Below are 26,905 nucleotides of genomic sequence, written 5' to 3' on the forward strand. Positions count from 1 at the left end.
ATGTTTCCAGTTAGGCAGACACCATTCTTTCAGGAATAATCTCAGAAAACGTATTGACTGTTTGGTTTGATGGAGCAATTGAGTTGATACCCTTCCCAAGGGAACTGGCTTTCAGGTCATTTCACTATGGACATTCCCTTTGCCAAAGACCACTTTTCACTTGTGGTGACCACATTCCATTCTCTCCCCTCCGGGTATGCATAAAGAAGTCTCCGCCCAGAATAACCCCACCAAAAGTCCTTTAAAAGCCACCAACTCCCCTCACTAGAGTCATCCAGGTTCAGCCACCTGGTGTGCGGATGATTGAATAAATTCGTAATTCCCTCACCACTCTGGCCTCCTGCATTCCTCCTTTGTGGACCTAACACTGACTTGTTATTTATAGGTGGGTCAATAACAAATTAAGACAATCAACAAAAGTAAGAAAAAACAGACTATCAATGGAATGAGACCTAAAGATGATACAGAGATTGAAATGATGGAGAGGGAATTTAAAATATAAATGATAGGTAAAAAATAGTGGAATGGTTAAGTTTTCATTGAGCAGCAGCAGGAATCTGGTGTGGGTAAACCAGAGATGTGCTCCTAGGAATGTATACAAACTATCTGTACATCTTTCAATCATGCCACAACATCGATATTTTAATCCATGGTTTAAAGAGAAGAATTTAAAGTTTAGAGGGATTGGTAATTATGTTTTTGTTGCATTTATTTTTTGGTTATTTTCCATTTTTAGAAAATAATAATGGTTTTCCATCTATTGTGTTAATGTACAACTTCTATCTATTATTCAGCTTTAGTAACGTACAATTGAATACTGTACGATATTTAAAGCTTACAAGGTGTTGATGTCACATATGATGTTATAAAAAAAATTCTCCAATCTAATCAATTAACACATACTTCACCTCAGAATTTGTATCTTATTTTTGGATGTATATGAGAACATTTAAGTTCTATTCCCTTAACAATGTCCAATTATTCAATACAGTATTAGCAAGTAGAGTCACTATTTTACACATTATAATCCCAGACTTTATTCACCTTACAGCTGAAAGTTTGTATGGTTCTAACAACCTCCCTACATTTCCCCGCCCCCACAGTCCTTGGCAACCACGTTTGTTCTCTTTGTTTCTATGAGTTTGACCTGCTTTTCCTTTTCAGATTCCGCATAAAAATGATACTTACTACACAGTATTTGTCTTTCACTGTGTGATTGCAATTCATTTAGTTTATGCCCCCAAGGTCCATGTTTTCATAAACAACAGTATTCCCTTCTTTCTTACTATTGGTGATTATGTGTAGGAGATATTCGGAACTGAAATCTGTCACTCTTCACATGTTTATTTCTTTTTAAGTTACGGAAACTTATGTGTTTGAAGGTGGTAAAAAGTAGAAGTTCCATTAAATAGTTCCCCTTGACTGCACAGACAAGAGAAGCCTTTCAGGGCTACATACCTTAGAGGGATCACCTCATTCCAGATTCTGATTCTCACCATAGCAAGGACTAACAATTTCTCCAGATTTTTAAGAACTGTTTGATCTTGCTTCACAAGGGGCAGAGGCTTCTGAGGAAAAACAAAACCAATAATGTGTGTAAACAAAAATGTAAACACAAACAGAGATTTAACAATAATTTATTTATTTAGCAAAGATTTAAATACAGGAAGCATTGAGACAGTCAAAATCCATGCCCTCATGGAACTGAGCTTGTAATGGGGAAGACAGACAAAAAGAAAAAGATAAATGAGTACATTTTACCGAATGCTAGCAGAAAAGTACTTGCAATGGTAGTAAAAACATGAAACAAAATAATTGTAGATGAGGAAACTCCATACTGTTCTCAACAGTGGCTGCACCAGTCTGCATTCCCACCAGCAGTGCACAAGGGTTCCTTTTTCTCTGCATCTTCACCAGCACTTGTCATTTGTTGATTTATTGATGATAGCCATTCTGACAGGTGTGAGATGGTACCTCATTATTGTTTTGAATTGCATCTCTCGGATGATTAGTGACTTTGAGCATGTTTTCATATGTCTCTTGGCCTTCCTTATGTCCTCTTTCAAAAAATACCTATTTAGGTCCATTGCCCATATTTTGATTTGGTTGTTTATCTTCCTTTTGTATGAGTTCCCTGTAAATGTTGGAGATTAAACCTTTATCGGAGATAACATTGGCAAATATGTTCTTCGTGCAGTGGGCTTTCTTGTTGTTCTGTTGATGATTTCTCCCATTTGACCCAGTGATCTCACTTCTAGGAATATATCCCAATAAACTAGAAACACCAATCAGAAAGGATATATGCACTCCTATGTTAATAGCAGCACAATTTACAATAGCTAAGATTTGGAAACAGCCTAAGTGCCCATCAGCAGATGAGTGGATTAAAAAACTGTGGCATATCTGCACAATGGAATACTATGCTGCTGTGAAAAGGAAGGAACTCCTACCATTTGCAACAGCATGAATGGATTTGGAGAGCATCATGCTAAGCAAAATAAGTAAGTCAGAGAAAGATAAATATCACATGCTCTCACTCATTTGTGAAATATAATGAACAACATAAATTGATGAACAAAAACAGATCCAGAGACAGAGAAGCATCGATCAGACCATCAAACCTCAGAGGGAAAGTAGAGGAGGGTAGGGGCAGGGGGGAGAGATCAACCAAAGGACTTGTATGCATGCATATAGGCCTAACCAATGGACACAGATACCAGGAAGGTGAGGGCATGAGATGGGAGGTGGGGGACAATGGGGGGATAAGGACACATATATAATATGTTAATCAATAAAGAAAAAAGTTATTGTAAAAAAATAAATAATTGTAGATGAGAAAGGGGATGCAGTTTTAAACAGTGTGATCCAATAGGCCCCACTGAAAAAATAATAGTTCAATGAGTACCTGAGAAAATGAAAGAGTAAATTGTGTAAATACTGGGAAAAGAGTGTCCTAGAAAGAGGAACAAAGTTTTTGAGGAAACACAAGGTCAATAGCAAAGTAATAAAGATGAAGTTAAAAAGGTAAAAAAAAAAAAGAAGAAGTAGACCTTACTTGTATTGTGCTGAAGGATTATGTTGAAAATGAAAAGATAATGGTTTACAGGGACCAAAATGTTCAGATCAGCTAATCATTATATTTTTAGTCTCTCTGGAGGTTACTTAGGAGTCAAGTTATAACCACAATTTAACTAGTGAATAAAACATTAGGAAAAAAATCCTAAGGTAATGTTGATGATGTTTTCTGTAGTTAAACTGAGACATGCTTGTCCTCTATGGAGAGAACACTTTAATAGTATCTTGTTAAGTCTCCTCTCTCTAATAGTACTGGATACATCCTGTCTAATGCTCTTTTACTACTTTACCTCGGTCCCATACTTTTGTGTTAAATGGACCATCTCTTTTTAACTGAAACAGTCCTACAAACACTTTTCACTCATCTTCTTAATTAAAATAATGATGGTCTGGAAACAATCACCCATTTAATATAACGTAGTTGTGATATTTTTATCAGGAATATGATACTAATCAAATGTTACATATGTACCAAGCCATGGACTAGTTGTTTTAAATACATGGTTTTAATTCATCATCTTAATAAACCTAAGATGAACTAATAAATAACACTCATTTACAAATGAGAAGCTTAAGTAATTAATGTTTCTGCACTAAATACTGCTGTTGTCACAAATATCTGCCCTTTTCTAGTAAAGTAGATGGAATGAGAACTCTCATTCCCATAGCATTTGTGTAGGGCTTGGTCAGGTAACCTGGATGGCAAATGAAATGTTGGTGGGTGATAACATTGACAAATATGTTCTCCCATGCACTGGGCTTTCTTGTTGTTTTGTTGATGGTTTCTTTCACTGTACAGAAGCTTTTTATTTTGATGTAGTCATATTTGTTTATTTTCTCTTTAGTTTCCATTGCCCTAAGAGCTGTATCAGTGAAGATATTGCTTTGGCATATGTCTGAGATTTTGCTGCCTGTGGCTCCCTCTAATATTTTTATGGTTTCCCGTCTTACGTTTAAATCCTTTATCCACATTGAGTTTATTTTTGTGTATGGTGTAAGTTGGTGGTCTAGGTTTATTTTTTTGCATGTATCTGTCCAATTTTCCCAGCACCATTTATTGAAGAGACTGTCTTAACTTCATTGTATGTTATTGCCTCTTTTGTCAAATATTAATTGAGCATAGTGGTTTGGATCGATTTCTGGGTTCTCTATTCTATTCCATTGGTCTATTCCACTGCTCTTTGCCAGTACCAGGAAGTTTTGAGAACAGTGGCTTTGTAATAGAGCTTGATATATGGTATTGAGATCCCTCCTAATTTGTTCTTCTTTCGCAGGATCCCTGCAGCTATTCAGGGTCTTTTTTCATTCCAGATGAATTTTTGGAGATTTCACCCTAGGTCTGTAAGATGTGCCATTGGTATTCTAATGGGGAGTGCATTGAATCTATAGATTGCTTTGGGTAGTATGGACATTTTAATGATTTTGATTCTACCAATCCATGAACACAGTAATCTCCAACATTTACAGGGAACTCATACAACTTAACAAAAGGAAGATAAACAATCCAATCAAAAAATGGGCAATGGAACTAAATAGATACTTTTAGAAAGAGGACATAAAGAAGGCCAAGAGACATATGAAAACATGCTCAAAGTCACAAATCATCCGAGAGATGCAAATCAAAACGACAATGAGGTACCATCTCACACCTGTCAGACTGGCTATCATCAACAAATCAACAAACGATAAGTGCTGGAGGGGATGTGGAGAAAAAGGAACACTTGTGCACTGCTGGTGGGAATGCAGACTGGTGCAGCCACTGTGGAAGACAACATGGAGTTTCCTCAAAAAACTGAAAATGGAACTCCCATTTGACCCAGTGATCCCACTTCTAGGAATATATCCCAAGAAACCAGAAACACCAATCAGAAAGGATATATGCACCCATATGTTCATAGCAGCACAATTCACCATAGCTAAGATCTGGAAACAACCTAAGTGCCCATCAGTAGATGAATGGATTAGAAAACTGTGGTACATCTATAGGATGGAATACTATGCGGCTGTAAAAAAGAAGGAACTCTTACCATTTGCAACGACATGGATGGAACTGGAGAGCATTATGCTAAGTGCAATAAGCCAGTCAGAGAAAGATAAATATCACATGAGCTCACTCATTTATGGAATATAATGAACAACATAAACTGATGAACAAAAACAGATCCAGAGACAGAGAAGCATCGATCAGACCATCAAACCTCAGAGGGAAGGTAGGGGAGGGTGGGGGTGAGGGGTAGAGATCAACCAAAGGACTTATATGCATGCATATAAGCATAACCAGTGGACACAGACACCGGGGGGGGGGGGGGTGGAGGCAGGAGTGTGTGTGTGTGTGGGGGGAGGGCGAGCAGTGAGGGGATAGAGACATATGTGTAATACCTTAATCAATAAAGAAAAAAGAGCGGACACAAGATGGCGGCATAGGTTAACGCCGGAGATTGCTGCCTTGAACAACCACTTCAGAGATATAACTAAAGGACAGAACAGACATCATCCAGAACCACAGGAAGGCTGGCTGAGTGGAAATTCTACAACTAGGAGGAAAGAGAATATCATACCCAGACTCAGAGGAGGCGCAGTGCTGACGTGAAATACATAGTTGCGGAGTGCGTGCGCGGAGCGGGCTGACAGCGGAGGGCGCGGTTGTTGTTTTCAATCGGGAGGGAGTTTCAGACTCTGAGCTCCAGATCCGGGCGAGTCTCTGGGGACCCAGACTCAAACGGGAGAAGCGGGACTGTCTGGCTTCTGTCGGAACTCGAAGGCAGCTTTCTCTCCGAGGTTTGCAGCAGTTGCTGGGACTCTGAGAGGCAGAGCCTCTGGGGACTGGACTGAGAGCAGCCATAACTGCTCCCTCCGCCCGCCCTGTAGATCCCCGAGAGACCCGCCCCGCCCTAGCCCTGCACAGAGCCATTTGCCGGATAGCCTCAGGCAAAGGCTAGATTAGCACCGCCCTAGAGATCCAGCACAGAAGCTCTCCCACTGCAGACACAGCTGACTTTCATAGCCAGTTAGCCTGGAGGTCAAATCACCCCTGGTATTACTGACAACAATCTAGGCTTAACTACAAGACTGCACACAAAGACCACTAGGGGGTGCACCAAGAAAAGATAAAAAAAATGCGGAGACAAAGAACCAGGACGCAAATGTCAGAAATGGAAGATATAGAGCTCAAAACCACACTTTTAAGGTCTCTCAAGAACTGTCTAGAAGCTGCCGATAAACTTAGTAAGGCCCTCAAAAAGACTGGTGAGACCGCCAATAAATGTAGTGAGATCCTCAAGAAATATAATGAGACCCTCGATATTGTGATAAAGAACCAACTAGAAATTAAGCATACACTGACTGAAATAAAGAATATTGTACAGACACCCAACAGCAGACCAGAGGAGCGCAAGAATCTAGTCAAAGATTCAAAATGCGAAGAAGCAAAAAACACCCAACTGGAAAAGCAAAATGAAAAAAGAATCCGAAAATACGAAGATAGTGTAAGGAGACTCTGGGACAGCTTCAAGCGTACCAACATCAGAATTATAGGGGTGCCAGAAGATGAGAGAGAGCAAGATATTGAAAACCTATTTGAAGAAATAATGACAGAAAACTTCCCCCACCTGGTGAAAGAAATAGACTTACAGGTCCAGGAAGCACAGAGAACCCCAAACAAAAGGAATCCAAAGAGGACCACACCAAGACACATCATAATTAAAATGCCAAGAGCAAAAGACAAAGAGAGAATCTTAAAAGCAGCAAGAGAAAGAAACCCAGTTTCCTACAAGGGAATACCCATACAACTGTCAGCTGATTTCTCAACAGAAACTTTGCAGGCCAGAAGGGAATGGCAAGAAATATTCAAAGTGATGAATACCAAGAACCTACAACCAAGATTACTTTATCCAGCAAAGCTATCATTCAGAATGGAAGGTCAGATAAAGAGCTTCACAGATAAGGAAAAGCTAAAGGAGTTCATCACCACCAAACCAGTATTATATGAAATGCTGAAAGGTATCCTTTAAGAAGAGGAAGAAGAAGAAAAAGGTACAGATACAAATTATGAACAACAAATATGCATCTATCAACAAGTGAATCTAAGAAGCAAGTGAATAAATAATCTGTTGATCATAATAGAATGAGGGACATAGAAAGGGAATGGACTGACTATTCTTGGGGGGGGGGAAGGGGTGTGGGAGATGCGGGAAGAGACTGGACAAAAATCGTGCACCTATGGAAGAGGACAGTGGGTGGGGAGTGAGGGCGGAGGGTGGGGCGGGAACTGGGAGGAGGGGAGTTATGGGGGGGGGAAAGAGGAACAAATGTAATAATCTGAACAATAAAGATTTAATTAAAAAAAAAAGAAAAAAAAAGAAAAAAAATGTTGGTGTGAGATTTAAGAACCCGTGTATGTTTACCAAGTGTCTCTTTCCCTTTTCATCCTTGATGACAGTGTCCCAGGTAGAAGATGCTCCATTAACCTGGGTCCCAGAATAAAGATAAAGTAGATCACTAGTTCACCTTGTTTTGGAGTATGAGTGAGAAATAAACTGGTGTGTCATGAGCCACTAAGATTTAGAAAAAGGGTTTTTTTCTCTTTCTTTCTTTCTTTCTTTCTTTCTTTCTTTCTTTCTTTCTTTCTTTCTTTCTTTCTTTCTTTCTTTCTTTTTTCTTTCTTTCCCTTTCTTTCTTTCCCTAATCTAAGCTATAATGCTGTTTAAACTATATCCTAAACCTAAATCTTGATGAGCTTCTGAAACACGGCTGCAGATTTGACTAATATTTACTAGCTGTGACAATTTGTGCCTCATTTTTTTTATTCCATAAAGTGGGAAAATTAATTTCCATGCCAGAAAATTATAATAAAGTTTACATGAGTTGATTTATACAACATGTTCAATAGTAGTTGGCACATAATAAGGTCTCCAAATATCAGCTATTATTATTATTATTACTATTATTATTATATTTTCATGGTAATAAGTGTATTTATTTTTATTTCCTCCTAGCTTATTTATAACTATAAGCATTGTAATAGTATATTCTTTTATAAGCTTATCTTTATTTTCAACTAGATATTATGTTCTTGGCTATAAGAGCCATGCTTTACTCTTGTAACTGTTTAAAAGATAAAGTGAGGCATATTACAAATTATAAAAGTTTATTTGAGCAAACAGCTATTTGAAATGGGCAGCATTCAATGTAGCAGTTAGGAGCTCCAAGGGAGCTGTATAAAATGAATGACCCTCATAGCCTAAAGAGAGCAGGAATAAGGAAGTTATATTAAACAAAAAAGTGAGTTGATTATTCTAAGTTAAAGACAAAGCTCATTTTATTGTGCTTTGCTTTATTGCACTTCTCAGATATCATTTTTATTTGTTTTTACAAATTGAGGTTTTGTGGCCACTCTGCATTGAGCAAATAAATTGCACCATTTTCCCAGCAGCATTTTTCTCACTTCGTGTCTCTGTGTTACATTTTGCTAATTCTCACAATATTTCAAAATTTTTCATTACTATTGTATTTTTTTATGCTGATCTGTGATCAGTGACCTTTGCTGTTACTATTATAATTGTTTGGGGAACCATGAGCCGCACCCATATGAGATGATGAACTTAGGTATGTGTGTTCTGACTGCTTCACTGATCACCTGTTCTCCCATCTCTCATACTTTCCTTGGACTTTCCTACTTCCTGAGACAAAACACTTCTGAAATTAGGCCAATTAGTAACCCTCAGTGGCCTCTCAGTATTCACGTGAAAGGAAGAGTTGCACATCTCCCACTTTAAATCCAAAGCTAGAAATGATTAAGTAAGGAAGGCCTGTGGAAACCAAGATATGCTAAAAGACAGGCCTCCTGCACCAAGTTGTGAGTGCAAAAGAAGTTTTTGAAGGAAATTAAAAGTACTACTCCAGTGAACACATGAATGATAAGAAAGCCAAACATCCTTACTGCTGATATGGAAAAGTTTTAGTGGCCTGGATAGTCAATCCAGCTACAACATTCCCTTTAACCAAAGCCTAATCCAGAGCAAGACCCTAATTCTCTCCAGTTCTATGGAGGGTGAAAGAGGTGAGAAAGCTGCAGAAGAAAATGTGACATTAGCAGAGGTTGGTTTAAGGGGATTAAAGAGGAGTAAAGAAAGAAGCCATTTCCAAAATATAAAAGTACAAGGCAAAACTCATGTAGAAGCTGTAGCAAGTTATCCAGAAATCTAGCTGAAATGATTAATGAAGGTGGCTACACCAAATATCAGAGTTTCAGTGTAGATGAATTAGTTTTCTATTGGAAAATGATGCCATCTAGGACTTTCATAGCTACTAGATAGGAGAAGGCAATGCCTAGCTTCCGAGTACAGGCTGACTTTCATGTTAGAGGCTAATTAAGCTTGTTATTTTAAATTGAAGCCAATGCTTATTTGTCATTCTGAAAATCCTAGGGCCCTTAAGAATTATTGTAAATCTACTCTTCCCATGTTGCACAAATGGAACAATGAAGCCTGGATGACAGCAATACAATATGATTTACTGACTATTTTAAGCCCACTGTTGAGATCCACTACTCTGAAAAAAATTATTATAAAATATTACTGCTCATTGACAGTGCACCTGGTTACCCAAGAGCTCTGATGGGGATGTACAACAAAATGTATGTCATTTTGATGCTTGCTAACACCACATCCATTTGGAGTAATTTCAACTTTCAAGTCCTATTATTGAAGAAATACTTTTTGTAAGGCCATAGATGCCATAGGTAGTGATTTCTCTGATGGATCTGGGCAGAGTAAATTGAAATCCTTGTGGAAAGGATTCACCATTCTAGATGCTGTTAAAAACATTCATGAGTCATGGGAAGAGGTAAAATATGAACATTAACAGGAGTTTGGTGGAAGTTGGTCCAGTCTTCACAGATGACTTTAAGTGGTTTAAGACTTCAACACTGGAAGTAACTGAAGTTGTGGTGGAAATAGCAAGAGCACCAGGATTAGAAGTGGGCCCTGCAGAGGTGACTGAATTGCTGCTGCAGTCTCATGATGCGGGTGAGGGTACACTCCTGCTAATGGGTGAGGAGCTGCTTCTGATGGATGAGCAAAGAAAGGTGTTTCCTGAGATGGGATATACTCCTGGTTGAGATGCTGTGAGGATAATTAAAATAAGATTTAGAATATTGCATCCACTTAGCTGAAACCGTGGCATGATTTGAAAGGATTGACTCCAATTTGGAAAAAAAGTTCCATTGTGGGTAAAATGCTGTCAAACATCCATCGCATTGTACAGAGAAATCGTTCATGAAAGGTAGAACCCATCGGTGTGGCAAACCACATTGTTGTCTTATTTTAAGAAATCATCACAGCCACCCCAACCTTCAGCAACCACCACGCTGATCAGTCAGAATCATCAACATCAAGGCAAGACTCTTCACTGTCAAAATGATTATGACTTGCCGAAGGCTCAGATGATAGTTAACATTTCTTTTTTAGCAATACATTATTTTTTATTACATTGTTAGTTTTTAGACATAATTCTATTGCACACTTAATAGACTACGGTATAATGTAACTATGGCTTCTACAGGCACAGAAAAACCAGAAAATGTGTGTGACTCACTTTGTTGCTGTGGTCTGGAACCAAGCCCACGATGTCTCTCAGATATGCCTATACTTTCCTTCAGGGGCTGGCATCTGTCAATCAGATAGATTACATAACTTAATGCTTTTTGGGCTATTTCTGATTGATTGGCTTAAGATTCCATTACTGGGAGAGCTAAAACTGTAATTAAGTGTCAGTTTGGTGACATGAGTCTTAGTGTAAGTTACTTAATTTAGGGCCTATTGTCATACTTTTAACAGTGTACATTGTACTACACAGCATAACAGCTTGTGCACATATCAGAGTAGTTGCAAGATAGTCCATTTAAACTAATGATTAGAAGTACAAGTTACAGAGAACATGATTTGAACCCTTATCTGCTGCAATGGCCTATGTGATCTGGAAGAGTGATTGACACTCTCCAAATCCTTGTTTACTCAATAGTGGGTTAAAGTTATTATCTCCCTTCATGTTTGATGAGCATTAATTAAAATAATGTGTTTAAAGCCTTCAGCACAGGGCCTGGCACACCAGTGATGGTAGTTTTTGTTAGTAGCTGCTCAGTACAGATGTACACAATGAATAAAGAGATTCATCTAAACATTTTATAATGATTCTCTACTTTTTCCTAACATCTGCATCGTGTGAAACCTAAAACACAGTCTAGCTTCCCATTAAAGCTTGGCTTATACTTTTCTCTAGATGTTTTCTATCTATAAAAATTGTCTCTCTGACATGTTTCTGGATTAACATCTTGTTCTTCCTCTCTTTTGTGGATTTTTTTGTGTGTGTACTTCTACTTAAGCACAGAGGTGGTGCATGGTAGGTGCTTAATAAATATTCAAAACGTGGCCTTTGAAAACACTAGGTATTTAGCCAAAGTTAGATTACATTTACTAGTAGAAATCTCAGATAGCCCATTAATAGACTCACCAGGACCAAATTTAGAAAAATTCTAACTCTTAATTCCTATAGGTAATAAATATTTGATTTTCAAGAATCATTACCAAAAAAAGTAGGAATTAATATTCATAGTGGTAACTTGATATAATTCATTACTTCACTAATATTCACAATAAAGAACTCATGCTAAAAATAATCTTTTAAGCAGATTAAGCTGGTGTTTTGGTTTTTTTTCTCATTAACATTAAATTAGTAGTCTGAGGGTTCATACCTAAACACATTAACCTTAAAATTATATTTATTTATTTGTTTGTTTATTTGTTTGTTTATTTTGCTACAAGATGTCAAATTATCTTTATAGGAAGGTAGCCTTGATTTCTTGGTGACATTTATCATAATGAACAAACTTTTGTGTTTTGCTTATAAATAGGCTCATGTTTTGTTTTGTTTCTTCTATATAAGCATCACTTGTGAAGTAAATATAGATGAATGTCTATCAAAACCCTGTCTCCATGATGGAGCTTGTATTGATGGCATCAATCATTATACCTGTGACTGCCAGAGTGGCTTTTCTGGAACACACTGTGAAACAAATGCAAATGATTGCCTCTCAAATCCTTGTCTGCAGGGAAGGTAGCTATTTTTGTTTTTCTATTATTAAATCTCAGAAAGTAAATTTAACTCACAATACTTAAGACTTAATGTCAAGGGAAAGTTGATAAAGTTAATTTTAATTACACTCCTTCATAAAACTAGAGCTAAGTACAGTTAAGATGACAGATGCTGCCTTTTCTACTTAATGCAATGCACTGATACATTTTCTCTGCCCTTCTTTTATTTCTACACATTAGCATAAATTTCAATAAATGCAGATTAATTGGGCTTTAATATACTTAAAGGTAACTGCTCACAGTAATAGAAGCAGCAGGTAGGATGAGAAGACATTCTATTATTTGCTCTGTGGAGGGATAATACCACACATTTAGTATTTAATATGTTCCTAAGTAAACTGGTTCTTTCATCCCTATGTGCATGTAAGCTATTTTGTGGCTTTCTTTATGAAATTGTATAATAACTCTTCTGCTCATTGATAGCAAATTAGTTTATGCAAATCCAGAGTAGGGGCATTTCTAGGAGATGCAAGTGACAAAGAAGAATGTCTTTCAGATGTACCAAGTTGCCTTTGCAGCATTATTATTATTACTTGTTTTTTCCTAGTCCTGCCACTGACTTTGTACAAAAGGAAGGCAGGATGAAGATGGATTGCTCATTGCAATGGAGTTCAGCCATAGCTGCCTTCAGTTTCCTAGATTAGCCCTACACGTACTGTAGATCTTCTAGAACTCTTCCTTCTTTTCATTGCCATGGGGAAGATGGCAAAAATGAAAATAGATTTGTTCTTTCAGCCCAGTCACCTTGAAGGATAAGAAATCGGAAATAGACTGCCTTCTGCTCATGGGAATGTGTGTGTTTTTGTTTTTTGGATTTTGGTTTTATTTTTACCTGAACAGGAAAAGAGCAATTCTAAATATTTAAACTGTCTTGAATTTATGCTTTAATGTCTTATTTACTTAAAAATGCAATTCTATGTTTCATATGCACAGATGTCACTAATGAATATCAATGCTCCTGTGATACAGAATGGACCAGCTCAAGATGTGAGATCAAGATTAATGTAAGTTGAAAAATTTTGATTAAATCTATAGTAATTCAAGAGAACAATCAAATCACTTGCTGTAGATTTCAGAGTTATTTCTTCAATTATTAATGATTTAACTACTCAGTTCCTCACCATTTCTTTTTTGAATTTTCCAGCTGCTTCAAACAAAAATCACAGCCTCTTTTTGCCTTTTCCCCTCTGTCTCTTGTTATCTTAAACTTCTGAAATCAGGAGCTTTCATTAAACTAAATTCTGGATATGGTCATTGAAAAAAGTACCTCAGAAGGTTTATAATTTGTCACATGCCTACCTCTCTCTACTCTTAGAATACACAGGTGTCTGTGGATGTCTATGGATGAGAGAAGATTCAATGATCCAGATAACACACACACACACACACACACACACACACACACACACAATAAATAAATAAATAAATAAATAAATAAATAAATAAATATAAATAAATAATAAATAAATAAATACTAGATGGATGTGGCCAGAGGTGGTTACATGTAGCAATCCTCAACACCTACAGTACGCTCAGGATCTTTCTTCCAGTATTCAGGACTCCGATGTGATCTAATGGACATATGGTATTTTATGTGGAATGCCTAATCTGTTTGGAAATGTTGGTTGCCTGAAGTTTGAGACTATGCCTGGGACATGAGAATCTCATGAGCCTTTCTGGATAATGGAGAGTTCTTCCACATCCTTTTGCTGACAGAGACATGGTAAAGGAAGGAAGCATAGGGGCTAAAGAAGCCTTCAGCTTAATGAGACTGCGGATATTTTATTTAAATCCTTCCTGTCTCTCTCCTACCTTAGTAAAATACAGTTTATACGCCATAGGGTCATTGTGTGATCATGTACATAAGAGGTGATAGATACTCAGTAAATGATCCTTTTGGAGGGAGTGATGGGGTACTTAAATGCATTAAGGGGAAAGATGATTGACCTATATTTTCCTACTTACCTTCTGTGTGTTCTTGAAAAAATTATGTACTGACATTCTGAAGACATGTTTTAGCTATTCAGTGAGGGTCATCATAGCAACTACTTCTTAGATTGTTGTGGGAATTAAATTAGATAATGCATGTAAATCAATTAGCACAATTTCTGACACACATATTTTTGAAAGCTTAATTACTTATTGATATTATGTTGATTTTATTCTAAATAATGAAAACCATACATAACATGGAAAAGGACATGTTTTAGTTACTAAATTTCCTGGTATATGAGGCATATATCTTGTTTGTGTGGTTGTATATATTGCCTGCGGTAATCTCTAAAAACTATCTCTTGCTAGTATAATGTGGCATTCTTCTTCTGAATGAAATAAATAAATAAATAAATAAATAAATGTTTATGTAAATGAATTTGTATATATTAGTATTTACAAACATTGCTATGAGAATAATTGTTAAAATTTTCTAGATTTATTTCTAATATTTTTACATAAACATGTACTTTAGTGACTTGTTTTTCCAGAGAAAATGAAATGAGGAATATGAACTTTAAGATACTTTTTATGCATAAACACATGTAAATAAAATATCAAAATTAAAACAGGGTAATAACATATCATGTTATATAGTGCAAATTTTCATGTAATTATATATTTAGATACTTTTCCATATCAATAAATACTTTATATTTATGAATTTCAAAGTATTTATTAAGACATATAAAATTGCACTGAAGATGCTACCTCATTTATTCTTAAAATCCACAAATAGTAGAAAAGATAGTCTGGCCAGTTCATGGTGGACTCTCTCTACTCCTTCACTTCATTTTGGGGCAATTTTTCAATTAATGGGCAAGGGCTATGAATCATCGGAGAAGTAGAGAGGACTGGGCCCTTGATGCCACTGTTTGTCTTATGCTGCCATTTATTGGCCCCTTGGCCAGCGGCTTTAACTCTTACTACATCTTCTAGGGAATTGGAATCATTCCTTGACAGATGGCAGTCAGATTGAACAATCTTCACCCATTTTATCCCAAACACAAGGCCTCTTAAAATCTTCTCACCATTCCACCTCCCTTAGTCTGTTCAGTGTTGTAAGCAAAATATACCATAGACTGGGTAGCTTAAACAACAGACATTTATTTCTCACAGTTTTGGAGGCTGGGGAAACCAATTGTTTTAACTATTGTAGGAACCTTTCCATTATAATTGAGTCCTAACCCATTGCTTTTAATAGCTAAAAAGGATTCCAAATAAGTGTTGACAAATCGTATTTATTTACTGAGAGACTGAGCATACCAACTTTCCTGTATCCTATTAAATGAATACATACTTTTTAAAAGTGTTGACCAATTTGATGAGGAAAATTTATCACTTCATTATTTTAATTCACATTTTTCTAGGTTACTATGAATATTTAGCACCTTTTCATATAGTTATTTATCATTTGTAGATCTTTGTGCTTTGTGTAGTCATAGCCTTTGATTAACAGAATTTTTCTTTGGGCTTGCTTGCCTTTTTCTTTTTGGTTGGTATATAGTATTTACAATTATGAATAAAATCCACTAGATTCTGAAAAAATGCAAATCTTCTCTAGAGTTTTATAAAACTAATATACTATGAAATTTTTTATATTTTTTAACTTAATGATTCTGGGTTTGCATCTCTCTTTAGAAAGTGCTTTTATTTAGCAATATTTAAATAAAATTCTTATTGTATTCATCTATAATTTTAACATTGGTAACACTTTTAATACCTTAACTCATTGTGCATATATTGTTATGATGAAAGAAGTGAGTGATTTGATTAACTTTTTCAAAAATATAATTTATTTTTCCAAGAACTATTATCTAAATTTTACCTAAAATAATCTGTTATTTCTCTACAGATGTGAAATGCCTTATATTTTATGCTTTAAGTATCTAAATATAGTATTAGGGATAACTATTCTATTTCTCTGCCTTTTAAAATCTCATTTTTCCATCTATATTAATTATTATAATTCAATAATATTTTATTTTAATCATCCTTTTCGTACTAATACATTAAGGGCACGCTAAATGTCCTTATGGTTATTTGGTCTGCAAACATTGAATATTTAATATCTATGGGAAACCAGGGTGTAAGAATTTTCAGGCATACCTTCTGACAATCAGTTGGAGATATAGATATGTTTCTTACTTAGCTGACCTATTTATTATAGCTCTCTCTATGTTGCAATGCACAAACAACAACCTCCAAAGGGCATTATGAATTAATGTCCAAGTCTGTCTTTCCCGGCTAAAGAGTCAAGAGCAATGGACAAACATGGGCGGTGTTGATTGAAAAGAACACTAAGGTCAACAATGGAACAGGTGGTCATATCTAAATCTCCTTGAAGAGTGAAAAAAAAAGTTTATGTTAGGGCTGGAGGAAGAAAAATGCAAGCAAACTCTTTTTTTCTTTTGTCTATCTGATAATTTGAAGTAAGTTTAAAAAAATTAGAAGCAGTGCTAGAGAAAAACAAACTTGTGATCGGGTATGAAATGGATACTGTGGTTTTGCAAAATGCAATTAACTCAATTCTGAACACACACACACACACACATGCGCACACACACAGATGAAAGAAAAGAGAGAAGGGTGATATTCAAACATTTCCCCCTTTTTTTTGTTGAGACTGGATAACTGCTACAATAGAGCTGATACATTTTTTGAGTACTATATCAAATTATAAATATATAAGAAAGGTACTAAAATAAAATAAAGAAAACATGAAAACATAATAGAAGGAATCAAGGGGTTCTAGGATGAAGGAAAACTAAGAATTTATCACCAGCATATCTAATCTAAAGGGAGAACTAAAAGAAATTATCTAAACAGAAAGAAAAGGATTAAAGAAAAAATGTGTGTGTGCATGTATTTGTATTTCCTCAAATGTGAGCTGACATTTATAAAAGTCTTCTTATATAATAAGATTATTCACCTTTTGTCTATCATATACATTATATACACTTTCCTATTTTTTGTTAATTTCTAATCAATATATAGTGCATGTTGACATTCAAAAGGGTAATGTATCCAAACTTACTGAGATTTCCTCTAACGGTTCCGTGGTTTGTGACAAGTTTGAAAGGGACTTAGTAAAAAAAGTTATTCTAGCCCTGGCCTGTGTAGCTCAGTTGGTTGAGCATAGTCCCATGCACCAATAGGTTGCTGGTTCGATTTCCTGTCAGGACACATGCCTGTGAGTTCAATCCCCTATAGGGTGTGTGCAGGAGGCAGTCAACTGGTATTTCTCTTTCTCTCTCCATCTCCCTTCCTCTTTCTCTAAAATCAATAAAAGCATTTTTTAACGTTCCTTAGTATTTTTCTCACTGTCTTATAATTTGTAATAAATCATGCATTCATAAATATGCTTTTCAGGATAAGATTTGAGTAGGAATCCCCCAGCAAATGGTTAGCTGTTTCCCACAAGTCATTGTACAGAATATCTCTCACTTTTGGTTGTAAACACATGTTTAAAATAAAGAAGATCTCATAAATGCGGATATTTTTCACACATGCAGAGTACCTTGCTTTTCTACTTAATCTACCATTGCAGATTAGTCTACATTAACATAAGTAGTTCTACTTCATTCTTATTAATATTACATGGCTTGGAGGTACCATATTTATTTAGTCAGTATCCTCTTGATGAAAATTTGAGATATTTTAAGTGTATTGTTCTTAAAAATTATTTATGTACCTTAGATGCAGAAAATAGAGTTAATCAAACAGTAGTTCATATTAGGAAATAATTATTAATACTCTCTTGCTCATTTGTGTGTGTGTGTGTGTGTGTGTGTGTGTGTGTATCCTTTTGGCCTCATAGCCTATTCCATTCACACATACTTCTGTGTTTATTAGATCTTTCCTTACATGTTCTTCCTGATATTTTTCTCTATTTCTTTATTTGCTCTGGTCTATAAATCTTGAAACTCTATGTTATGGGGAGATGTCTTTCGCTATTGTTGCAAGAGCAAGGTCAAATCTAAATGAGAAGAGCAAAACAAGTGGGGTCAAAGCTTCTCTTAAACACTCACACCAGCCATGTCCCTTACAAAGCTACAGATTCCTTACAAAGTGTTCTCCATCTTTTGGATTGCTTGTCCATGTTTGACACCTCATTTTGCCAAGTTAGAGTATAAACTTGGTCCTTTCTAGCATGCCCCTGTCCCCCGCCCAGGCTCACCACTCTATTGTCTGTGTCCATGGGTCATGCATGGATCATACAGGTTCTTTGGTTGAACTCATACTCTGTTTTCCAAGATCTAATTTGAAGAAAGTATCCCACTACTTTAAAAACAGCAATGCTAAAAGGAAAGATTCTATGAGATAAATGTTTTATGATAAAGACAATGTCAGATTAAACATTTCTACACTTCTGGGAAGTACAGAGATCACAGGACACATTTTTGGAATTAAACTATACACCTCAGGGAGAACACAACTGTCATAGAGATAACTGGCATGTTTACTAGCCAATCTGGTGGTTTGCTCTGGCTAACCGGGGGTGGGCAAACTTTTTGACTCGAGGGCCACAATGGGTTCTTAGACTGGACCGGAGAGCCGGAACAAAAGCATGGATGGAGTGTTTGTGTGAACTAATACATGTTAACACTGCTGCTGGTGAAGGAGCAGAGGGGAGAGCAAGAGAACCCTCCGCTCTTTCGGCTCCGCGGGCCGATAGAACAGCCGAACCGGCCGGATCCGCCCGCGGGCCGTAGTTTGCCCACGGCTGGCCGCTAAGCAGTCCACAATGAATGCGTCACTGCTCTGGTGTTCTCGCACTCCTGTGCATTTCCTGGCATGGCGTTTTGAATGCAAGTTGAGTAACTGTAGCATTGGGGTCTAGCTTAATTGTCTAGATTGCCATGGTCTACAACATTATTCCATGAACACACCAGCTTTTTATTTCTTTAATTTCTGGAATTAAATTAGTGAATTCTTCTTGGGAAGCATTTTATTATATTAAATAGAGTGCAGCAAAATACTATAAATGATTATGAACAAAAGGAAAGGCATCCCTCTTAATTTTTGAACCAAAAAAGATCAAGAACTTTAAGTGACACTTAGATTTTTTTAAAGAAATTGTTTTTGTATTTCCCATTAAGCCTTCTAATTAATTTAGTAAAAGATTCTTGTAAACCCCAGAGATGGAACTTTTGGCAGTCTAAAAATGATTTCGTTCTGCCCAAGGGAAATATAATTCAATTAGTTTATGTAATTCTTTCTAATCATTCATTCTGTATACCAGCCATAGGAATAACAAAGAATCATGTTGTTCCAGGCCATTCCCTGTGGAATTCTGCATTTTTATTCCATAAAAATAACTGTAGTACCTGCACGAAGTGCCTCTGGGAATCCTTAAGGAGTTCACATTTTCAGTAAAGGTAGAACAAATATCAGAATGACATTAATTTATTAAAAAATGTATTTAACTCTATCACTTGGGTGAGCATAAAAGATCACCATCTTGGTTTCAAGCATGACTTAAGTTTTATACTTAAGGGCACAATCCATTGAAAATGATAGTAATTTAAACTCTCTGGTGATTTTGACAAATTTTTAATTTTCCATTTGATGCATGAAATGAATGCAAAAATAAAAAGTGAGACTGTATCAAAATAAAAAGCTTCTGCACAGCAAAGGAAACCATCAACAAAATCTAAAGGCAACCTCTGAAATAAGAGAAAACATTTGCATACCACCTATCTGATAAAGGGTTAATATCCAAAACATGTAAGAAACTTATGAAACACAATGGCAAAAAAGTAAAAAAATAAAACACACACAAATAATCCAATTAAAAAATGGGCAAAGGACTTGAATAATTTCTTCAAAGAAGTCATACTAATGGGAACAAGTACATTAAAAGATGCTCAACATCATTAATCATCAGGGAAAGGCAGATCCAAACCACAATGATATGGATCGCAGTTAGGATGTCTATTATAAAAAATACAAGAGATAACAAATGCTAGCAAGGACATGGTGGCAAGGGAACCCCTCTATGCTATTGGTAGGAGAGTAAACGGCTACAGCCACTATTAACAACGGGATAGATGTTACTCACCTCTGGAAATTAAAAAAAAGTAATCATTATGTGATCACAACTGCATTTCTGGGCATATATCCAAATAAAATGAAACCATTATCTCAAATATCTGTAGTCCCATGTTTACTGCATCACTATTCACAATAACCAAGGTATGGAAACAACTCAAGTCTCTATTGACAGATGATTGCACAAGGAAAATGTAGTATCTATACGTACAATAAAATATTATTGTCTTTTAAAAAAAGAAGTAAATCCTGCCATTTATGACAATATTGATAAACCTGGAGAGCATTATGCTAAGTAAAATAAGCCAGACTGAAAGCCACGTACATACTCACGGTCTCACTATATGTGGAATATTAAAGAAAAAGAAAAGTTAAACTTGTAGAAATAGAGGTAGAATGATGATTGCCAGGCACTACGGGTGGGAAAACAGGGAAAGGCTGATAAATGGCACAAACTTTCATTTATAAGATGATTATAACGTAAAAACAGTACATGATTACATAAAATTTATGTAATTTCCCTCAAAATTAAACAATAAAACATTTGACAGAGTATTTCTGCTGACAAAGTTAAATACCTCTTATTGCTAGACACATATTTTGGCGACTAGAGGAAAGGAATATCAGATACACTTGCATATGTTTTTTAATGTTTAACCTCAATAAAATTTTAATGAAATTATTAGTCTGACCACTGACCATCAAATTTTACTCTCTATTTCTTAACTTAGAACTGCACATCAACCCCTTGTATGAATCAGAAGTCAGACCATGGCTTTATTTGCATTTGCCCAAGTTGCTACACGGGTGCATATTGTTAGGTAAGTACCGATAGTTCTGCTGAGCAGGAACTGAATATGGACCTCTGTGTTAATGGAGGGAGCTGTCTCGGTGAATCTGGACACACATTTTACTGCAGGTCAGTATTGATTCACAATTAACTAAATATATATTTAGTAAAACTTATAAATATCCCCCTAGTAATGCACTCTAAAGATACTAAGTCTTAAAGTAAATTTTTGTCTTAATGTAATTAAAATTTGAAATAAAAAATTCTAAAAGACATTGCTTATATTTTTTCCAAATAGCATATATTCATAATAGTATCAATCCCATGTATGACTTTTGAATTTAAGCATCCCTTATTTTATAATTATTTCATATCTCCTTTCCTTTCCAAAATGGTTTTTAATCATTTAGCACATGCAGACTATTTATTATTATGACAGTTATTATTCTTTATTATATATTGCCTAATGTCCCATTTCATTTGTAAATTGTGTGTGTGTGTGTGTGTGTGTGTGATTTTTTTTCTTTGTATTTTTAAACATGGATTTTCTTATTTTACTCTGGTGGTCCAATAAAGTATAAAATGTAAACATGCTTCTAATATCAATAGTAATTACATAAAATAAAATTATAAAAATGATCACTTGACCACAGCAAGGGTCCTCCAGTTAATCAGTGCCTGGATTAAGTCATCAGTAGTAAATTAAACAATTATTCACAGTAGATACGTTATAAATCAAAATTTTATTCATGGGAAGCCACTAAGTTCAAGAAATTAAAACAAAATAGAAATAAGTGAACCTAAAACTAGATAGTATTTGTTAAATCAAGCACCATAAAGCTGCTCTGTAGAATGTTATTTTAGAGAACGTTATCCATGGGATAGTGACAGTGACCTTTCTTAAAGCATGAAGCCAATGGAATTCAAACTAAGATGCCCATTTCTTTTCCTGGAATACCTCCCAGGGACAAGCATAGGCATCCATTACTGCTACAGGGTTATTCAAATTTCACTTAAATGTCATCTGTCTTCAAAAATTTCACTGATGATTCAGTGTTCCCAAAAGACCCTGAAAGTCTCTGAATGGTGAATGCCTTGAGAGGTTCAGTTTCTAGGTAATTTTCACAGTGACTGTGAGGAGCCATCAGAATTGGTGTCAATTTAACATAGTCCACAGACAGTTTATTTACAAAGGAAAACTCATATACTAAAGGGAAAGATTTGCAGGTAAAATCATCAGATTCTTATGGGGGTCAAGGATTAATCTGTGATATATTTATTTAAACCATAATAAAATAATCGTTTTCTTTATTGACAAAATTATATCAAAACTATTGTTTTGATCGATATTTTGCATTAATTTTTTAAAAATTTAAATTCTTTATTGTTTAAAGTATTACTTAAGTCTCCTTTTCCCCCCATTGACCACTTCCCAGTCATCCCCCCACCCCAGCACATGCCCTCCCCCACCCCCCTGTCTGAGTCCATTGGTTATGCTCATATGCATGCATACAAGTCCTTCGGTTGATCTTTCACCCCCTCACCCCTGCCTGCCCTCATAGGTTGCTCAGTCTGTTCGATGCTTCTATGACTCTCATTCTATTTTTGTTCATCGGTTTATAATGTTCATTATATTCCACAAATGGGTGAGGTCATATGATATTTACCTTTTCTGACTGGCTTATTTCACTTACATAATGCTCTCCAGGTCCATCCATGCTGTTACAAATGGTAAAAGGTCCTTCTTTTTTATAAAGGCATAGTATTCCATTGTGTAAATGTACCACAGTTTTCTAATCCACTCATCTGCACATGGGTACTTAGGTTGTTTTCAAATCTTCACTATTGTAAATTATGTTGCTGTGAATATAGGGGTGCATATATCTTTATGATTGGTGTTTCTGTTTTCTTGGGATATATTCCTAGAAGTGGGATTACTGGGTCAAATGGCAGTTCCATTTTTAATCTTTTGAGGGAACACCATATTGTTTTCCATAGTGCCTGCACAGTCTGCATTGCTACTAGCAGAGCAAGAGGGTTCCTTTCTCTCCACATCCTCTCCAGCACTTGTTGTTTGTTGATTTGTTGATGATAGCCATTCTGACAGGTGTGAGATGGTACCTTATTGTTGTTTTGATTTGCATCTCTCAGATGATTAGTGACTTTGAGCATGTTTTCATATGTCTCTTGGCTATCTGTATGTCCTCTTTCAAAAAGTGTCTATTTAGGTCCATTGCCCATTTTTTATGGCATTGTTTATCTTCATTTTGTTATGTTGTATGAGTTCCCTTTAAATTTTGGAGATTAAACCCTTATGGGAGATAACATTGGCGAATGTGTTCACCCATGCAAGTGGGCTTTCTTGTTTTTTGATGATTTCTTTTGCTAAGCAGAAGCTTTTTATTTTGATGTAGTCCCATTTATTTATTTTCTCCTTAGTTTCCATTGCACTAGGAGCTGTATCGGTAAAGATAGTGCTATGACATATGTCTGATATTTTGCTGACTATGTCCTCATCTAGGATTTTTATGGTTTCCCACCTTATGTTTAAGTCCTTTATACACATTGAGTTTATTTTTGTGTATGGTGTAAGTTGGTGGTCTGGTTTCATTTTTTTTTGCATGTACTTGTCCAATTTTCCCATCACTATTTATTGAAAAGACTGTCTTGACTCTATTGTATGCTCTTGCTTCCTTTGTCAAATATTAATTGAACATAATGGCTTGGGTCAGTCTCTGAGTTCTCTGTTCTGTTCCATGGTCTACATGTTTGTTCTTGTGCCAGCACCAGGCAGTTTTGAGAACAGTTGCTTTATAGTATAGCTTGATATCTGGTATTGTGATCATTCTAACTTTGTTCTTCTTAAGATTGATGTAGGTATTCAGGATCTGTTTTTATTCCAGATGAATTTTAGGAGAGTTTGTTCTAGGTCTTTGAAGTATGCCGTTGGTATTTTAATGGGGATTGCATTGAATCTATAGATTGCTTTGGGTAGTATAGACATTTTTATGATGTTGATTCTTCCAATCCATGAACACGGTATATTTTTCCATTTGTTTATCTCTTTCTCTATCTCTTTTTCAGTGTCCTGTAATTTTCTGAGTACAGGTCCTTTTCCTCCTTGGTTAAGTTTATTCCTAGTTGTCTTAATTATTTTTGTCGTTGTTGCAATGCTAAATGGGATTGTTTTTACATTCTCTTTCTGTGAATTCATTATTGGTGTATAAAAAAGCCATAGATTTCTGGATATTAATTTTGAATCCTGCTACATTGCCAAATTCATTTATTAGTTCTAGTAGTTTTTTGATGGAGTCTTTAGGGTTTCCTATGTACAATATCATGTCATCTGCAAAGAATGACTTTTTGACTTCTTTTCCAATTTGAATGCCTTTTATTTTTTCTTCTTGTCTGAGCACTATGGCTAGCACTTCCAGTACTATGTTGAACAGGAGTGGTGAAAGTCAGCATCCCTGTCTTGTTCCTGTTCTTAGGGGAAATGGTTTTAGTTTTTGCCCATTTAGTATGATGTTGGCTGTAGTTTGTCATATAAGGTTTTTATTATGTTGAGTTATGATCCCTCTATTCCCACTTTGCTGAGAGTTTTTATCAGAAAAGGGTATTGGATTTTGTCAAATACCTTTTCTGCATCAATTGATATGATTATGTTACTTCTGTCTCTCAATTTTTTATGTGATTTATCACATTTATTGATTTCAGGATATTGTACCAGCCTTGCATCCCTGTAATAATCCCACTTGGTAGTGGTGTATGATCTTTCTAATGTACTGCTGGATCCAGTTTGCTAGAATTTTGTTGAGGATTTTAGCATCTATGTTCAGGGATATTGGCCTGTAATTCTCTTTCTTTGTGGTGTCTTTATCTGGTTTTGGTATTAGGGTAATGCTGGATTCATAGAAAGAACTTGAAAGTATGCCTTCCTCTTGAATTTTTTGGAATAGTCTCAGAAGAATAGGTTTTAGTTCTTCTTTGAATGTTTGGTAAAACTCTCCTGTGAAGACTTCTGGCCTTGGGCTTTTGTTTGCTGTAAGCTTTTTGATGACTGCTTCAATTTCCTCCATATGTATCAGCCTGCTCAGAGTTTTTGATTCTGCTTGATTGAGTTTTGAAAGGTCATTTTTTTAGGAATATGTCCATTTCCTCTAGGTTGTTTAGTCTGTTGGAGAAGAGTTGTTCATAGTATTTTCTTTTTTACAATCTTTTGCATTTCTGTGGGGTCTGTTGTTATTTTGCCTCTCTCATTTCTGATTTTATTTATTTGGGTCCTCTCTCTTTACTTTTTGGTGAGCCTGGCTAGAGGTTCATCAATCTTGTTTATCCTTTCAAAGAACCAGCTTTTGTTTTCATTGGTCTTTTGCTTGTTTTATGTTTTGTTTTGTTTTTTTTTGTGTGTGTGTGTGTTTTTTGTTTATTTGTTTTTTTGTCTCTACGTCATTTATTTCTGCTCTGATCTTTATTATCTCCTTCCTTCTGCTCACTCTGGGATTTTCTTCTTGCTATCTTTATAATTCTCTAAATTGTAGAGCTAGATACTTTATTACCAGTTTTTCTTTTTCTTTTTTTTCTTTTTTTTTTTTTTGAGGTTGGCCTGTAATGCTATGAACTTCTCTCTCAGGACTGCTTTCACTGTGTCCCATAGGTTTTGGGTTATTGTGTTTTCATTGTCATTTATTTCCAGGATGTGTTTAAGTTCCTCTTTGATTTCTTTGGTAACCCAATCATTGTTTAATAGTATGCTATTCAGCCTCCAAGTATTTGAATTTTTTTATTGTTTTTATTGTAATGTATTTCTAATATGCCATTGTGGTCTGAAAAGATGCTTGATATGATTTCAATCTTCTTGATTTTGGAGAGACTTTGCCTGTGACCCAATATGTGGTCTGTCTTTGAAAATGTACCATGTGCACTTGAAAAGAATGTATATTCTGTAGCTTTGGGATGAAATGTTCTGAAGATGTCAATTAAGTCCATCTGATCTAGTAAGTCATTTAGGATAGCTGTTTATTTGCTGGTTTTGTTTTGTTTTTTTTCTGTCTATAGGACTTATCCAGTGATGTCAATGGAGTATTAAAGTCCCATACTATGACTTATTGCTGTTGATCTCTCCCTTGATATCTTCCAGAAGTATTTTATGTATTTGGGTGCTCCTGAATGGGGTGCATATGTGTTTACCAGAGTTATTTCCCCTTGTTGTATTGATCCCTTTAGTATTATGAAGTGGTCTTCCTATCTCTTGTTATGGCCTTCACTTTGGGGTCTATTTTGTCAGATATAAGTATTGCTACCCCAGATTTTATTTCATTTCCTTTTGCTTGAAAGACATTTTCCATCCCTTCACTTTCAGTCTGTGTGAGTCTTGTTCTGAGGTGGGTCTGTTGTAGACAACAAATATATGGGTCATGTTTTCTTATCCATTCAACCAGCCAATGTCTTTTGATTGGAACATTTAGTCCATTTACATTTAAAGTTATTATTGATAGGTATTTGTTTGTAGCCATTTTTATTTTATTTTTTTTTTGCCTGTGTTCCTCCCCTATTCCCCCCCCCCCTTTTTTTTCTTCTTTTTACAACAGTCCACTTAGCATTTCTTGCATTGCTGGCTTGGTAGTGATAAATTCCCTTAGCCTTCCTTGTCTGTGAAGCTCCTTATTTCCCCTTCAATTTTGAATGATAGTTTTGCTGGATAGAGTATTCTTGGATTCAGTCCCTTGCTGTGCATTACTTTGTATACTTCCTTCTATTCCTTTCTGGCCTAATGTGTTTCTGTTTGATAATCTAATGGGAGCTCCCTTGTAGGTAATTTTCTGTCTCTCTCTTGTAGCCTTTC

General features: G+C 35.7%; 1 protein-coding gene across 1 annotated transcript in view; it reads left to right on the plus strand.

Moving 5' to 3' along the window:
* EYS (eyes shut homolog) overlaps positions 1-26,905 on the plus strand; it is a 1,266,634-nt gene that overhangs the window by 471,751 nt on the left and 767,978 nt on the right. The window contains 3 exon segments of the mRNA XM_059702239.1: positions 12,016-12,186; positions 13,150-13,228; positions 21,002-21,189. Of these exon segments, the coding sequence (XP_059558222.1) occupies positions 12,016-12,186; positions 13,150-13,228; positions 21,002-21,189 (438 nt within the window).

The sequence above is a fragment of the Myotis daubentonii genome, chromosome 6 (genome assembly GCF_963259705.1).
Source record: "Myotis daubentonii chromosome 6, mMyoDau2.1, whole genome shotgun sequence".
Classification (NCBI taxonomy): Eukaryota; Metazoa; Chordata; class Mammalia; order Chiroptera; family Vespertilionidae; genus Myotis; species Myotis daubentonii.